This window comes from Dacryopinax primogenitus, assembly GCF_000292625.1.
Source record: "Dacryopinax primogenitus strain DJM-731 SS1 chromosome Unknown DACRYscaffold_18, whole genome shotgun sequence".
Taxonomy (NCBI): domain Eukaryota; kingdom Fungi; phylum Basidiomycota; class Dacrymycetes; order Dacrymycetales; family Dacrymycetaceae; genus Dacryopinax; species Dacryopinax primogenitus.
The window spans coordinates 14,771-30,530 of NW_024467215.1; the positions used below are offsets into that span (position 1 = coordinate 14,771).

The 15,760-nt window shown below is 51.7% G+C and overlaps 5 protein-coding genes across 5 annotated transcripts; 2 read left to right on the forward strand and 3 right to left on the reverse strand.

Annotated features, from left to right (window-relative positions):
* Positions 1–2,519: 2,519 nt before the first annotated feature.
* On the reverse strand, positions 2,520–4,716 carry DACRYDRAFT_24197 (short-chain dehydrogenase). Its single transcript, XM_040773592.1, has 7 exons — positions 4,545–4,716; positions 4,482–4,497; positions 4,315–4,431; positions 3,895–4,267; positions 3,681–3,845; positions 3,504–3,630; positions 2,520–3,451 (listed from the first exon to the last, which is right to left on the reverse strand). Exons 1-7 carry the CDS (start codon positions 4,615–4,617, stop codon positions 3,417–3,419), a joined length of 906 nt encoding a protein of 301 aa, XP_040625469.1. The 5' UTR covers positions 4,618–4,716; the 3' UTR covers positions 2,520–3,416.
* A 142-nt stretch (positions 4,717–4,858) lies between these two features.
* On the forward strand, positions 4,859–6,344 carry DACRYDRAFT_24199 (uncharacterized protein). The gene is made up of 4 exons (XM_040773593.1): positions 4,859–5,610; positions 5,668–5,854; positions 5,899–5,959; positions 6,007–6,344. Exons 1-4 carry the CDS (start codon positions 5,569–5,571, stop codon positions 6,215–6,217), a joined length of 501 nt encoding a protein of 166 aa, XP_040625470.1. The 5' UTR covers positions 4,859–5,568; the 3' UTR covers positions 6,218–6,344.
* A 488-nt stretch (positions 6,345–6,832) lies between these two features.
* DACRYDRAFT_110484 (P-loop containing nucleoside triphosphate hydrolase protein) lies at positions 6,833–12,693 on the forward strand (the record flags this gene model as incomplete). Its single annotated transcript, XM_040769057.1, has 21 exons — positions 6,833–7,321; positions 7,376–8,022; positions 8,074–8,146; positions 8,198–8,590; positions 8,641–8,863; positions 8,915–9,050; positions 9,096–9,141; positions 9,192–9,362; positions 9,401–9,763; positions 9,814–9,862; positions 9,916–10,169; positions 10,221–10,485; positions 10,535–10,622; positions 10,676–10,744; positions 10,797–11,178; positions 11,228–11,291; positions 11,344–11,549; positions 11,600–11,605; positions 11,658–11,737; positions 11,782–11,901; positions 11,949–12,693. 21 exons carry the CDS (start codon positions 6,833–6,835, stop codon positions 12,691–12,693), a joined length of 4,869 nt encoding a protein of 1,622 aa, XP_040625471.1.
* A 110-nt stretch (positions 12,694–12,803) lies between these two features.
* Positions 12,804–13,753, reverse strand: DACRYDRAFT_110485 (uncharacterized protein; the record flags this gene model as incomplete). The annotated part of the gene is made up of 5 exons (XM_040769058.1): positions 12,804–13,075; positions 13,130–13,277; positions 13,310–13,372; positions 13,429–13,597; positions 13,647–13,753. 5 exons carry the CDS (start codon positions 13,751–13,753, stop codon positions 12,804–12,806), a joined length of 759 nt encoding a protein of 252 aa, XP_040625472.1.
* Positions 13,754–14,572: 819 nt separating this feature from the next.
* DACRYDRAFT_110486 (uncharacterized protein) lies at positions 14,573–15,240 on the reverse strand (the record flags this gene model as incomplete). Its single annotated transcript, XM_040769059.1, has 2 exons — positions 14,573–14,837; positions 15,203–15,240. The coding sequence occupies 2 exons, from the start codon at positions 15,238–15,240 to the stop codon at positions 14,573–14,575; spliced, it is 303 nt and encodes a 100-aa protein (XP_040625473.1).
* Between the last annotated feature and the right edge of the window lie 520 nt (positions 15,241–15,760).

Genomic DNA, 15,760 nt, shown 5'->3' on the forward strand with positions numbered 1-15,760 from the left:
TTGCCTTACTCCACAGCGTTGGCTGGTTTTGCCGAAGCCAGTTATTTGGAGTCCCAGTACCTCCGAAGTCTCCCGGAAGCCCGCACCGCCGTGTCTATCCAACAAGATGCGCTACGCTACACCGGGTCGGACAGCGTCCTTTATCCTCGGCGCCTGAACGACCTTGGAGAATATATTCTAGGCGTCTTCAATCGGACGAGGGAAGGACGCGCCGCTCTCCTACAACAGGCGAAAGCTGCCTTCGAAGAAGCAATGGCTCTGCTCGATTCTAAGAACGATCTTTGGTTGAGATGCGTTACGAATCTTGCCAACACAATCTCCAAGACTGGAGAACTAGCTGGTAATATAGATCAACTAGCGCAAGGCTTGGCACTGTTTCAGAAAGCCGAGAAACGTTGCCCTCCACGAAACGTGCGGTGGAGGCCATGGGCCCTCTCTCAGTATGCCCTCTATCTTATTTTGTACTCGCGGGCCAGCACCACACCTGCCAACGATTTGTATACCCGGGCGATCGAACATGCAGAACTTGCATACGAGCTCTCTCAGGGACGCCTTCTTGAAGAGGTCGAAAGTCTATCTTGGCTGAGTTACGTTTACTATACCGATTATCTTCGCGACCCCAACCTAGAAGCTGTCGAACGCGCAATTGCGGTTGCACAGGAATGCGTTGATCTCCTGAAGCGTCTCATGCCTGATCATGGCTTGTTGCGAGCAACTATGCCGAACCTCGCAACATATTATGTCAATCGATTTGAAGTGACCGGAAACCGCGAGCACATCGAATCCGCTGTCTCTTTCTATGACGAATTTCTCACTCTTATGGACCCTGCGGAACCATCGTCCTGGGCACGTTTCTTCGCTGCCGGTCGTGCTTATGCGTGTCGTTTCGAGCTCAGTGCCAATCCTCATGATCTGGATCAAGCGATCAATCATTTCCGACAGGCAGACGAATTGGCAATGCAAGACGGTGATATGGCGTTGTGCAAGCAGTATCTTGGATGTGCGTTGGCCGAACGATCAATTCATCAGCATGCCGCAACCGATCTCAATAAGGCCATTGATCGCTTGATGGAGGCTCTTGACAAAAGTGAGAAATCACACAGAGCCGGTGCGCAAGCAGATCTGGCCCATGCTTTTGCCCTGCGCTACCGAACTCCGGAAAGTCATGGAAGAATCGATCTTGACAAGGCGATCGAGCTGTATGATCAGGCCACTCTCACACCGGGCCAGCTGAAGTTTCATGACGTTCATCTGTCTCTCTACGGCTGTGCTTTACAGGAACGTTGGAAGCAGACCGGACTCCCTGCTGACCTCGAGCGTGCGTTCCAGCTGCACCATGAGGCTGTGAATATTGCTGTGAATGGGCACAGTCGACGTGATCTCTTTTTGATGCGACTTGGCAGCGTATACAGGGACATGCATCATGTGTTCTCTCGACATCCTAAGGGCGACCTGCTGCAGTGCTCGATAGAAACACTCACTGAGGCATTGGACTTGGCTGGCCCCCTCCATCCCCTGTATGCATTGTATCAGCGAGAACTCGCCGAATCATATTTGCGGCGATACGGTGCTACGAAGAGTCCCCAAGACTCTCAAGCTTGTTTGAGGGCATTGCAAGCGGCTACCTACAGCCAGAACTCCACTCCAGATGATCGACTCGATGCTGCTACCCAGTGGGCAGAAATGGTTTACAAGGAAGATCCGTATCAAGCGCTTGAAGCATACCGTATTGCTCTGTCGATGCTGCCAAAGGTTGCATGGCGCGGCCTTGAGCAGACCGTTCGTTATAAGCGGCTCCACTGGAGAAACCTTGCCACTGACGCCGCGGCCTGCGCAATCGCCAGACAACAATTCGAGTTAGCAGTTGAGCTCCTCGAACAGGGCAGAGCAGTCATATGGAGTTCTTCCCTTCAGTTGCGACTCGAAGTTGAGCAACTCCGCAATACGGATCCCGGGTTGGCAAGCGAACTCGAAAATCTCAGTCATGAGCTGGAGTTGAGTACAAGCAGGACCACCATGGATTCTGGAAGCGCACCCAGTAATGCGGCGGGGAACAAGCGATATGACGAACTGCGTGAAGCGAACATGGAACACCATCGAGCGTTAGCCCTGGCATGGGAGACAAAAGTCGATCAGATCCGCCTTCTTCCCGGCTTCGAAAATTTTATGCGTACAGCCTCGTATGACGCGCTACGACAGGCTGCTCAGGCTGGACCGGTGATTATTGTCAATGTTAGTCAATGGAGATGCGACGCGCTCATCGTTACGCTTGATCAACCGGTTCAGGTAGTCCCAATGCCCGGAATTACTAAAAGCGGACTGGAGCAAATGTCGAATGAGCTGCACGCATTATTGGCAGGGGCGAAAGATGCCTCCTCGGCGCATATTGCCAACACTCTGCTTGTCCGAGTGTTGGATTTTCTATGGTTCAACATTGGTTGTCCATTGTGGAACAAGCTGCGCACCTGTCTTCCGGTCAATTTAGAGAAGCGAGCATGGTTGATTCCCACCGGCGCATTGGCCTTGCTCCCCTTGCACGCTGCTACCTCCATGCGGGACCCCAGCCTTAGCCTGGCCTCGTTACTCAGCCTCTCATATACAAGCACCCTCACTGCCCTTATTAGAGCATTTTCGCATAAGAACAACCCGACGGAGTTTCGTATGCTTGCGGTGACGCAATCAAGCACACCGGGTCGGGCGTATCTGCCAAATTTAGGACGTGAGATGGCTGCGATTTACGCTACCATCCCCTCGGCTCTGGTCACCCCTCTAGACGGTGACCGCGCGACCGTGACAGCAGTGACAGATCAATTGGAACACCACAATTTCCTTCATCTATGCTGTCATGGTTTCCACGATTTTGACAATTTCTACAATTCTGGCCTTGCTCTCCAAGAAGGTCATTACTTGCGACTCGCGGATCTGATGAACAAGAAGTTGGACCGAGCCGAGTTTGCCTTCCTCTCTGCCTGCCACACTGCTCGGGCCGATCCTCGCGCCGCTGACGAGATCGTGCATATCGCGAGCGGCCTCTACCTTGCAGGGTATAAGAGCATCATCGCCACGCAGTGGGGGATTGTGGATCAAGACGGGCCGCTCGTTGCCAAGTACGTTTACGAATACATGACTCGGGGTGGTCGAAAGCCGGACTATCGGGAAGGTGCCCCGGCTCTGCACTATGCAGTCAACAAGCTCCGAGAAAACGGTATTGACGCTTTTCGCTGGGTCCCTTTTGTTCACATGGGCGCCTAAGAACGGCAAGACTCATGAACCCTATGAACCTTGATATTCATTCGTAGCCCACTTGAAGGGCCTTCGCCATACTAATGCGGATACCTAGACTTCGCGTAAATTGATCTGTTGTTTACACTTCTGCCCGTTCTCTTCTGTGTTGTTTACAATTCCGTCGCTGCCCTTCAAGGGTTCGTCGCAACAAATCCTCCATCAACAGCTATGTATATCGTCAGTTCCGGTACATTGAGAAATAAAAGTCGTGTTCGTACCTATAATCTGACCGTTGGTGTAGAAACCAGATGGACTAACAAGATATAACACAGTACCAGCAATCTCGCGGTCTGTTCCGCCTCGAGCAGAGGGGAGAGGGGTCAGACCTTTGCCTACAGCATTCGCCTGACTCGAACATCAGTACATGTTTCGGTCACAAAAGGGAGATCACTTGCCGCTGCAGCGGTAAAATGACCATTGGTATGGCCGGACGTCATCTCACTTCCGTATACACCAGGAGCAATGGCATTCACCCGCACTAGGACTCTGCGCAGGGCAAGCTCGGTGGACAGCATGAGGGTGAGATGGTTTGCTGCTGCCTTGGCAGCATTGTAGCAAAACTAGATGGAATTGAGTGAACAGGGGGATCAAGATGCTTCACAAACGTACGTGATCCTGAGCGAGCTTCATTATCCCGCTAATGCTGGTGATGTTGACAACGCTTGGGCTCCAGCGTTCCACATATCCATCGCCCTGCCCGGGGATGTACGCTTTCTTGAGCAACTCCAAGAATGCTGTCGTGACGAAGAATATGCTCCCGACATTTGCTTGCCAATGGGAGGCCCACGCTTCGAGGGATTGATCCTTGAATAAGTTGTTGCCCACTTCCTTCTGCTCGGGAGCAGACAGCTCGGTGAACCAGTCTGAGGTGGGGCCGACCTGTCCAGCATTGTTCACTAGGAAGTCGAGCTTGCTGTGCGCTCGCTCAAAGAAGGCGACTGCAGAGAGGATAGACTCCTTGTCGGTCACGTCGAGAACAAGGCTAGGCCAGTGTGAGGAAAAGATTGATCGAAAGGAGAATAGACATACGGCCTGATCTCCCCAGCACCGAATGGGCCCGAAACCTTCTCCACCACCTCCTTTCTCCGGCTTCCGACGTAGACGATTGCCCCGTTTGCGGCTAGACCTTGTGAGATCATCAAGCCGCTATACGGGTGGTCAACGGTATTGCTCATCAAAGTGCGGAGGTTGTATACATGCCCGTCCCACCTCCTACATATCCTTCAGCCTTGTTCACGAGATTGGTGGAGAGTGCCCACCTGTCACGAGAGCAATTTTGCCCTTGAGGTTGAAGAGGTTGGCAACACTGAATTCTTCAGGAGTGGACGACATGATGACGATTCAAAGATAATCGAAACAGCAACCAGGTGAAAGACGAGCAAGAAGAGGACAGGAGATCCGCCAGCTGGAAAGGGAGAGCACAACAGGAAGGATGGTGAGGCATAGGGATGGCGGTGGAATGTGGATAGACAATTGCTCTGAATGTGGAAGGAGCTCCGGACCATTGCGCCGAACTGAGGGACAGGACAGGGGGCGTCTGGTGGATGGCCTCTTTTCCAGTGACGTCCATCACCGACCTCCAGCTGAATTCTTTCTAAAGCTCAATCTCGTACTTCACCTTCATTGTCTGAATCAAAGTTATTATTATCCCATTTATTATTGTCGCTCAGCGCACGTGTCACCTTCCTTCATCTCGGCCGTCCCTTATCCAAGCCTTTGCGGGCGGAACAATTGCCCGCAAACCGGAGATGGTCACACCACCCATGATTCCGAAGTATTAGCCTCTTTTCGAGGCACGTCTGGTCATTATCATCCTCTGTTGTGGTCCATCATCCTCTGAGCTGCTTACTGGGACAGACTGCTAAGGTCAACTTGGCAAGTCCGCTGTGTCTCGTGTGCTCAAGGCTCGATACCCAACTAGGACATCGACTTCAAGTCCTACCTTCTAATCGCTTCCATGCTCTCGGTCTTGGTTTTTCTTTCGATTATCCGACTAGCCAGCGCCATCGCTTGGGGCGTTATTCTCGACCCTACTGCGACGAAGAACAATAATTGGGTTTTAGTGCAGTTCACGTACTTTCATCTCCATCTAATCATTCTGGGCTTGCTGACGAACAAGACAGGGTAACCGTCCCTCCCCCTCCCCCTCCCCCTCCCCCTCCCCCAGCAACCGTGACAACCGGACCTTGGTTCTTCTGGGCCGGTCTGCAGCCCGGGCTCCAGTGTGGAGCCCTGGGTGTCATACAGCCTGTGTTGGAGTGGAGTGAGTACTCAAATTGTGCGATGAATGACAATCCGGGGTTTGCGGAGGCTTGGCAGCTAGTAGTGCGTTCCCTTCCATTGCGGTGATTGATGATATTCTCATTTGGTATCTCCCTGAAGCAATGGACGGTGCCGTCGGTGAACCATAACGATAACCAATCAGCTGTGTCGTGCGGGATCTGGGTTGCGCAAGGTGACCAGATCGCCAATACGATCTCTTTCACAAATGGACAGTGGAGACAGACCAGTACAGTGGTGGCTGGCAGAGCGAAAGGGGCAAGTGTGAGCCAGACGGTGCAGGCGAGCAGTGCGTATTTCCCTTTTCGTTGGGACCCAAACTGAGCAGAACAGGCTTTTTCTGCTCTGCGGGGAATGCGGCGTTTACGGCGAACTTCTTCATCTTGGAATCCGAGTATGTGGCTTTGAACTGCATGAGATATTTTGCTCATTCGTTTCTAGACTATACGGCGACAATATTTCCGCTTGGTCGTTCCCGGTGCAGTTCACGAACGTGAGCATCACCGCCCAGACCTCGACGGGAGTGTCTGCGTTATGTGGCTCGCAGAAGACGTTCTCTGATGGAAATGGGAATGCGACGCTAGCGGGCTACTCGGTATCGAGCGATGGGCGAACATGCAAATGGACGAATGTGACGTTGTTGCCTCCCTGAATTGTGGTGCCGTTTTTTGATGGACTTGATTCGACTTGCGCTTCTTTTTCAAATTTGCAAGGGAGGGACTCTGGTATATCAAGGACTAGTTTCAATCTCTTCTAGAATGCAATACTGGACTGTTGTTGTAACATAGGATGCTGAGTTGTGACTGCTAATTACGTGAACATTGTCTCTTCTTCACATGGCAGCACAGGCTGAACTGAATAAGAGCCGGGGACCGACATTAATCCCATGCCGGCCTCGATAAGACCCACGCGATGACACGAGAAGCATCACAAATTCCATCTGTAGACCGCATGTAACGCTGGGCATCTTATGGCCTGCCAAGACAAACTCTAATCAATAAAAGAACTTTGCGATAGAAATGTTGACAGAAAATGAGTCAATTCGAGTCAGTGGAAGGTGACGAGAGATACCAGTCGATAGGGATCAGGCGCGACGTTCTGTAACCGGACGTGTTCCGCTCCATCCACGACGTACACACCGACCATCGACAGGTAGATGTCATTCTGTCTTCTGAGCGACCACCCGTAGTCAATGGTGACTCCTCCTGCCTTCCAGCTCTGCTACACCTCACCCTCAGCTGCACCACACCTTCGCTGGTTGACAAGGATGCGCCAATCTCTCTTCACAGACCCCTGGGGTGCACTCGAACGCGCCCTCTCCTCCTTCGGTACCGTAGCACCATACATCGCCGAGCTCGACGGGGACAAGGCCCCGAACATCAGGGAACACTTGCGTCTTCTGCCAGCTTATGTTGCTGCTGCTTCGCTCCTCGTCCTGCTCCTCACTGCGCTCGCACATGTCCCGACCATCAAAACTCGTCTGGAGAAATGGTGGGCGTACTCAACGGTGTACGAGCCTAAGCTCGCGTCCGACGTTGGTCGACCGACGACCTTCCGTGCATGGGTGGAAGAGCATGTACACGCCCGAGGCGGGCCGGTGATCTACACGTTCATGCTGCTCAGGCTGGTCGGGTGTGCGGCGCTCATGGGGTTGACGATTGCAGCGGTCGTACTGGTGGGCCGACCCGAGGATGGAGATTCGAGGTTGAGGATGTCCTATGACGGGTGGGCAGAGATTGGTCTTGGAGTTGCATACGTGCGCATATATTTCCTATCCGTGTTCCCAATGCTGCACTAATGCCTAACGCAGACATATGCTACCATCCTTTCTATCCTCGCTATCACTCTTGGACCTGTGAGCCGCAAGGCTTGCAGGACTCACACTACCCTCCTCCTTTTTGTTGTGTTTTGCGTTTTTGGCTGGCGCAATCTCCTTCCCCTTACTACTTTCACCGGTGTACCTGCGGATGGCGACATATCCTGGCTGCTCTGGACAAGGGGCTCCCTCCTCACGTTAGTCGGCGTGCTCCTTCCACTGCTCACACCCCGCTTGTACCACCCTGTCGACCCGCTCAACCCAGCCCTCAACGTCAACCAAGAGCAGACAGCCCCACCCTTGCTCTTCGCTTTCTGGGTTTTCCTCGACCCTGTAATCTTCAAAGCCTACAGCCAGCCCAAGCTGCCTTACGAACAGCTACCCCCGCTGGCGGACTACGACTGGGCGACGCACCTCGCTGCGCGGTCCTTTGACCGGCTCGAGCCCCTAAGACGTCGCGCACGAGGACTCAAGGACAGGTACTTGTTCTGGGGCATGATGGAAGTCTGGCGATGGGACTATGTCCGTATGGCGACACTCATGAGCATAAGAGTGTTCGCGGGCTTCTTGGGACCAATTGGGGTCAATAGGCTTTTGACATATTTGGAGGATCCGGAGTATGTGACGGACGTGAGGCCTTGGTGAGCCCTGTGTTTTGAACAACACAATCTATGATACTGATATAAAGCTAGGGTATGGGTTTCACTGCTTGCGATTGATCCGATCATCGGTTCGTTGTGCCTCCATATGTATATCTTCATAACTGTATGCCTTTCGCGTATGCTCGTCATTTTCTTTGTTCTCATGCAACACCAGACCCGCATGGTCGTCCAATGCGAAAGCATCCTCACCCAGCTCATCTTCCAGCACTCACTCAAGATCCGATTGAAAGATGACGCACCTCCCTCCTCTCCCTCCGCCGCTGCTTCAGGGACGCGCACTCCTGACCCACAAATCATCGAACAGGTCGAGAGTGTGGACGGAGACGGCACGAGGGTAGGGACGGAAAACTTCACTACTGCGGAGAGCGAGACAGCTGTGGGGACGGAACAGACGGAAAGCACCGCTGGTGGGTCACCACCACCCAAGGATAAGCGAAAGAAGAAAGGCACGCAAGCGCAGGCCGAGCAAACGAAAGACGAAGATAAGGAGAAGAGCTCGCATTTAGTGGGCAAGATCAACAACCTGATTGGGACTGATCTGGGAAACGTGAGTCTGGTGTACCCGGTCATACCGAGGGGAGGCTGATAGCAATCTAGCTTGTCGAGGGTCGTGACTTCCTCTTCGTTATTCTTCAAGCTCCTCTACAACTGCTCATCGCGATCTGGTTCCTGTATGCCATCCTTGGCTGGGCAGCCGTCATAGGGATGGCGGTCATGATCGCCTGCATCCCGCTACCTAGCAAAGTGGCCCAATGGGTGCAGGTAATTCAGACAGAACGCATGAAGAAGACGGACTCGAGGGTGCAGGCTATTACTGAGAGTACGTCGCACAGTGTCGTGCATGTTGGAGTGAATGCTGACATCAGAATAGCCATGAACGTTCTTAGGATGGTGAAGATGTTTGGCTGGGAGAGCCGGGTGAAGGAACAGATCGCGGAGAAGCGGGACGAAGAGCTCAAGTATGTGAAGCAGAGGCAGATCATGCATCTGGCGAACTTGAATCTCAAGTAAGCAGCCTTCTGTCAAAAAGCGCTTTTGCTGAATTTGGCTAGTTTTGGTATCCCTCTCGTCACCATGATCATCACCTTCGCTTTCTACGTGCGTATGATTCTCTCATTTTCAAACGTGTTGCTTACTGGTAGATACAGTCTTTGGTAATGAGGCAACCCCTCACGGCATCCAGAGTCTTCTCCAGCATGGTGGTTTTCGACTCGATGCGGACGCAATTGCACATCTGTTTCTGGGAGATCCCAGTGATCATTGCTGCTCGTGTCTCGCTGGATCGCGTAAACGAATTCATGCATAAGGCGAGTTCTCAAGTGTATTCCTGAAGATATCTTGCCTTACCTCGTAGTAGACTGAGTTGCTGGATCGCTACACACCTTCGAACGTTGCAGCGCTTGCTATCACCGCTGGGCCGTCAGACGCCGAAGTCGTAGGCTTCCACAACGCCACTTTCACCTGGAACGACGTGAAACAAGGCACGCCTACTCCAGGACGACGCAATTTTCGTTTGCACTTAGAAGATTTGATCTTCAAGCCCAATACAGTCAATTTGATTGTGGGACCGACAGGGTCAGGGAAGACATCTATTCTGATGGCTTTGTTGGGAGAGATGCACTTCCAGCCGTCTGGACCTGACTCATGGTTCAACTTGCCCCGGGATAAGAGGGTAGCGTATGCTGCACAAGAATCTTGGCTACAGAATGAGACTATCAGGGTGAATCCTGGATTCTGTATGTAACTGAAATTGTATCTAACATATTCCAGGAAAATATTGTCTTTGGTGAGCCCTTTGACGAAGACCGGTATAACAAGGGTTCGTCTCGCTTATCATCCCACGCCGTCGATCTGATTCTGACCCGCCTGTAGTCATTCAGCAATGTGCTCTGGAACGCGACCTCACGCTCTTCGACGCTGGAGACCAAACCGAGGTTGGCGAAAAGGGTCTCACTCTCTCTGGTGGCCAAAAGGCCCGCGTCACGCTGGCCCGTGCCATCTACTCGCACGCTCAGCTCCTGCTGCTGGATGACGTCTTGTCTGCTTTGGATGTCCATACTTCGAAATGGATCATTGACAAATGCTTCAAGGGTGATCTGGTGAAGGGTCGTACTATTCTGCTGGTCGTAAGGAACGATTGTCTGCGATTTATTGCTTCTGGTCTCATGAGTGCATAGACCCACAACGTGGCGATAGCGGCCCCTATTGCAGGAAATATCATTTCACTCGATAGCAACGGCAATGTTATCAGTCAAGGAAGCATAGCGCAGGCGCTCTCCCACGACGCCCATCTACGCGAAGAAATGAAAGAAGGCAACCAAGCTTTAGAGAAAGCTGCAGAAGAAGAAGCGATAGAAGGGCCGCCAAAGGAGACTAAGAAAGCAGATGGCAAGCTTGTGCTGGCGGAAGAGATGGCTGAGGGCCATTTGAGTTGGAAAGCCTGTATGTTATTTCAGAAATGTCTATGTCATCAGCTGAAAGCTCCTCACAGTGGGAATGTTTCTGTCCGCATTCGGCTCGAGAGGCTTTTGGGTATTGGTTCTTCTCGGCTTCTTTATTGTCGAAGTCGCTCAAACGATGTTCGTACCTCCGATACATTCTCCGCGACACTGTGAAATGACCATTCCCGCAGTTCCACTTGGTGGCTTGGTGTCTGGGCGGCTGCTTATGAACATAATGAAAATACTGTGGATGTGCCGTAGTAAGTCTCATACATTGCCAAATTTCGGCGATTAATCAACTTCTCTCCGTAGCTACATCGGCGTGTATAGCGCAATTGTAGTGGCTTTCATGATCATCTACGGTTTCACCTACCTTGGATTCACCTTCGGCGCTATCCGTGCAGCAAGAATGATACACCATCAGCTTCGTGATACTGTGCTTGGCTCCACTCTGCGTTGGCTGGATAGCACACCCGTAGGACGCATTATCTCACGTTTCACCCAAGATATGCGCCAAATTGATGGTCCTCTGCCTGGAATGTTCGGGGATCTTATCGAGCTCACGTGGGCACTAGTTGCGAAGTTTGGTGCTGTAATTTATTTCTCGCCTATCTTTGCAATCCCCGGAATCGCTGTTGCTGCACTGGGAGGTTGGCTTGGGCAGGTCTATATTGCTGCCCAGCTTTCGGTCAAGGTCCGTGTGTGTGGTATCAAGCAGTGAATGTGCGTCTGACCGTTACTAGCGTGAAATGTCAAATCGACGATCTCCCTTGTATAACCATTTTGCGGCTGCTGTTGCCGGTTTGAGTGCGTATCTAGGTGATTGTTCACTTCCCAAAATGCTCATAGATTTTTGTAGTCTCTATTCGCGCGTATGGCGCGGAAGACTCCTTCCAAGCGGAGATCGTTAGAAGAATCGATATATATTCTAGGCCAGCTCGCACATTCTATAATCTCAACCGTTGGATTTCCGTGCGTATCGACGTGTTGGGTGGGCTGTTCGCCGCCGGGTTGGCTTCATACTTGGTGTACAAGCAGGCGTATGTTGGCGCAAGTAACATAGGCGTAAGCGAGTTTTCACATGTGCGACTTGTCCTTAGTGACCTGTTGTGCAGTTCAGCGTAAGTGGTCACTTTGTTGGTGTTTCCTCGATGATATTTATGATGGGCAAAGTTAAATATGGCGGTGGGGCTAGCCGGAATGATTCTGTGGTGGGTCCGAGTATTGAACGAATTTGAGATCGCAGGCAACAGGTGAGGTGTATTTGCTCTGAGGAATCTCTCTGATGACGTTGCAGTCTTGAACGAATTCTCGACTACGTGGTCATTGAGCAGGAACCTGTCCCTACTGAGAAGGGCAAACCGCCCGCGTACTGGCCCGCGTCAGGCTCCATCAGGGCGGAAAATCTGTGTGCACGGTGAGTTGGGTCGCCCTTCCATGTGCGGTCCACTCATTAGACGACAGGTATTCCAAAGATGGCCCAATCGTTCTAGATAATCTCAATTTTGAGATCAAGTCAGGGGAAAGGGTGGGCATTGTCGGCCGGACGGGCAGTGGCAAGAGCTCTCTCACTCTATCACTTTTGCGCATGATCCCAACGACGGGAGTCATATACTACGATGGCATGCCCACAAATGATATCAACCTGGATGCTTTACGCTCAAACTTGACTATCATTCCCCAAGATCCAACCTTGATGTCAGGCACTCTTCGTTCAAACTTGGATCCCTTCTCTCAGCACGACGATCATATCCTCAATGACGCTTTGCGCGCTGCTGGTTTATTCCGTTTACAAACGGAAGGGTCCGAAGATGCAATTACGCTCGATTCTGCCGTCACCAGTGGTGGCAGTAATTTCTCGGTCGGCCAAAGACAAATTATTGCATTAGCAAGAGCGATCGTTCGTGGCGCAAAAGTTTTGATTCTCGATGAAGCCACTGCGTCTGTAGATGCGGAAACCGACAATGCGATTCAAACATCAATCCGCTCCGAACTGGAACATGCCACTCTCATCACCATTGCCCATCGTTTGCAGACAATCGCGGATTACGACAAGATTATGGTCCTTGATGCAGGAAAACTTGTTGAATTTGACAGCCCTTTGAGGCTGTTAGAAAAGGATGGTGGATTTTTCCGTGGTTTGGTAGAGGAGAGTGGGGACAAGGAGAAGCTGTGGCAGATGGCTCGGACAGCTGCACTAAAAGCCTGACGACGAAAATGACATCGGCTTCTTCATAGATGGGCCGCATTGCATTCAAGTCATAGCATTACTGCTATTGTTACTTAACATGATCCAAGAAATTTATTCTTTGAACAAGATTACGGAGGAGACAGCGTTATCTTGTTCCAATTGCAGGTCTTTCCGTCAGAGGAAAGTGAATACCCCGAAATAGTGATGAATCCGTTACCGTCGGAGTGAGAGGTCGCACCAGAGCAAAGCGCGCTGACGCCATTGGTTGTCATGGCTGTCAGTGAGATATCGGTAAAGACGACATCAAAGTTCCAGTCGCCGGTCTGCTGCCCATCCAACTCGGACTCGATAACGAAAAAGTTCGCATGAGAATCAGTGGCACCGTTCATGTCGAAGTATTCTGCTCAAATCCATTAACGATCGAAACATATACTGTGTTGCTTCGAATACGCACGTGTGGCTGTAATGGTCTGGCTGACAGAATTACCAGATCCACCACCGCTCACAACTTTCGCCGTCTGAGTCCATTTTCCTCCGGAGAAGGTGACCGTGCTGGTTATCTTGGCTCCCTCGTCCGCCCAAATGCCCTGGCTGATTGCGCTCTATTGAGAGTGTCAGCCTTCGAGAGAGATACCAACTCAGGATGACGCGCCTGATCATTGTTCTTATCCCCGGCGGGTACAGTCCACAGCACCATCTGAAAAGGGCACCAGAAGTCAGGCCAGATAACAAAACGGCAGGTCAAATACGTACCTGGTAAATATGGGGAAAAGCTGCGTTGGGGTTGACCTCACCGCTGGGCGGGCTTTCACCCCACTGCAGAACAGGCTGGACGACTCCTCCGCCCTCTGGTTGAAGCCCTGCCCAGAAGAACCAAGGCCCAGACGTCACGGCCGAGCTCGGGCCAGGAGGAACGGTGATACTGTAACTGAATGAGAAGATTCCTCAGAACGAGGTTGAATCCTTCGTACGTGTAAGTCAAAGAGTGCCAGACATTGTTGCCGGGAAGAATCAAGCCCAGGCTGATACCTAGAGCATGGGTGCAAGCTAGAGCGAGGACAGCGAGGAGGGAAAACATTGTAATCACCCTCAAAGCAGCAAGGCAAGGGGGTTGCCTATTCCCGATTGCAACCAGTGATGTATATATATACGTGATTTGGGTCGCCAATTGTCTAAGAGGAATTAATTGCTAGTGTGCAGGCGATTGCTGCCCCAGATCCGACCAAAGAGGATCAGAATTCGTTGAGATGCCAAGCCCGAGAAAGACATTGCATCAAGGAGTCACCTGCGCCGATTGAATGAAGAAGATCGGGCTCTAGAGTCCATAACAACAAGGGCGATGTGGTCGAACGATTTCAACCAGGTGCCCGCACTGCCTTGTTGATTGGATGGCTTGTTTCGGCGCCAAACTCGTGTATAAAATACACTACACGGAACAAATGGTTTTACATGTGTATCGCGAACCTAGGACACCAGGTGTAAGAAGTACTGCTTGTGGGTTGGTTCCGTTGCGCATATACCAAAGAGTGCCCGAAGATCAGACGGACGCTCTGGCAGCCGTGTAGGAAAGGTTTCCTCTCTTGAACATACGCTGCGGTATGGTTGTGATTGGCCCCAGGCGTCCTTACCCATGTGCCCCTGCTCCAGAAGCGATCCAAAATTATTCTAAGAGGCACAGGCCGAGAGAGCAAAGCCAACCCAGACCATGCTTGTGCGCATGGTTGGATATCTCTAGGACTTGGTGCAGAAGCAAGATCTGGTGACTGATTTCTGTATCCAATGTGCTCAGCCAAGTTCGTGGGCACACCGCTCTCTCCGCACAAGACCTCCGCCGTTCTGATGAGTGGGAACGACATTATCGAGAACAGGTTTCAACCGCCTTTAGCTAGCAGATCAATCACGAGTACCAATCTTTCTGTTGACTGAACGCACCTGATCCTGCGTCTGCTACAAGTCGCTCCACAACCGCCACGACTTCCTCGATCTCCCCTTCTTGATGTTCCTTCAGCACTGCATTATCCTCGTCCTCTCGAAGAAGCGGTATGTTCTCCCCAGCAGAGTGGACGGACAGATTGTTCGCTTCCGGATCCTTCGTACGTTTCCGTTTCTTGCGTGCATGAGGTGCGCGTTTGTTGGTAGCGGCAGAAGCATCATCAACACATCTCAGACCTAGTTAGTACCCCAACTGAACGCATTTCGTTCGGCTTGGATGGATCGTGCTGCGGTCCCAGGCAGGCATATGAACCTTTGGTTTCGAGTTGTCGTTTAGCCGGGCATTCTAGGATACAGAAGCAAGGCGCGTTGTGGGTGGGGACGATAGTCTAGTAGCAGTTTTGGGCATGGCGGGGTGGCGAGGTTGGTGAGCCGTAGAGAATGGGAACGGAGGTATGTGGGTCGCGTAGGTCGTAGATGATGTTATGCCACACGTCGAAACGTTGAATTGCCACCACAACGCACGTTAGACATATATGCCCCTTCTTTTTGTGGATGAGCCGGCGTCTGTGGATAAGGACAGACGAATACGCACCTCGCTAGCAGGTTCCCAAGACGTGACCCCTCCGCCATCGCTCACAGTCAAGGAAGCCAGTGCAGCAACACCCCACTCCCGTTCCAGCTACATTCCAAGTACCTTCCCACGGCCAATCACACCCAATGCTATGTACCGCATGGAATGGAAAGTGCCGACAATGCAATCAAGCTCGATTCCAGGGTGACAAGTGGTGGCTGCCGTATCTCCATTGGCCGACAACATCATTTCATTGGTAAGGCCGATCGTTCGTAGAGAGAACACGTTAATTCTTCATGAAGTAGCTGCTTTTCGGACGCGAAAGCCGATGATATGATTGATACAATATGCTGGAGAAACCTGAAAAGAGACGCGATAGTTGGTTGCAAATGAAAGGAACACGGGAGCACATCATTAAATAATGTACACCCCCAAGCGGAGCGTGCAGTGCATCAACGTCCCTTGTCACGGACAACGTAGTAACTGCATACTGTTCTCAATCGGAGAACTAATAGCGCACCTTATTTTTCACTTGGTTTTTCAATTCATGACTATCGACAACTCAACAACACTGTCGAC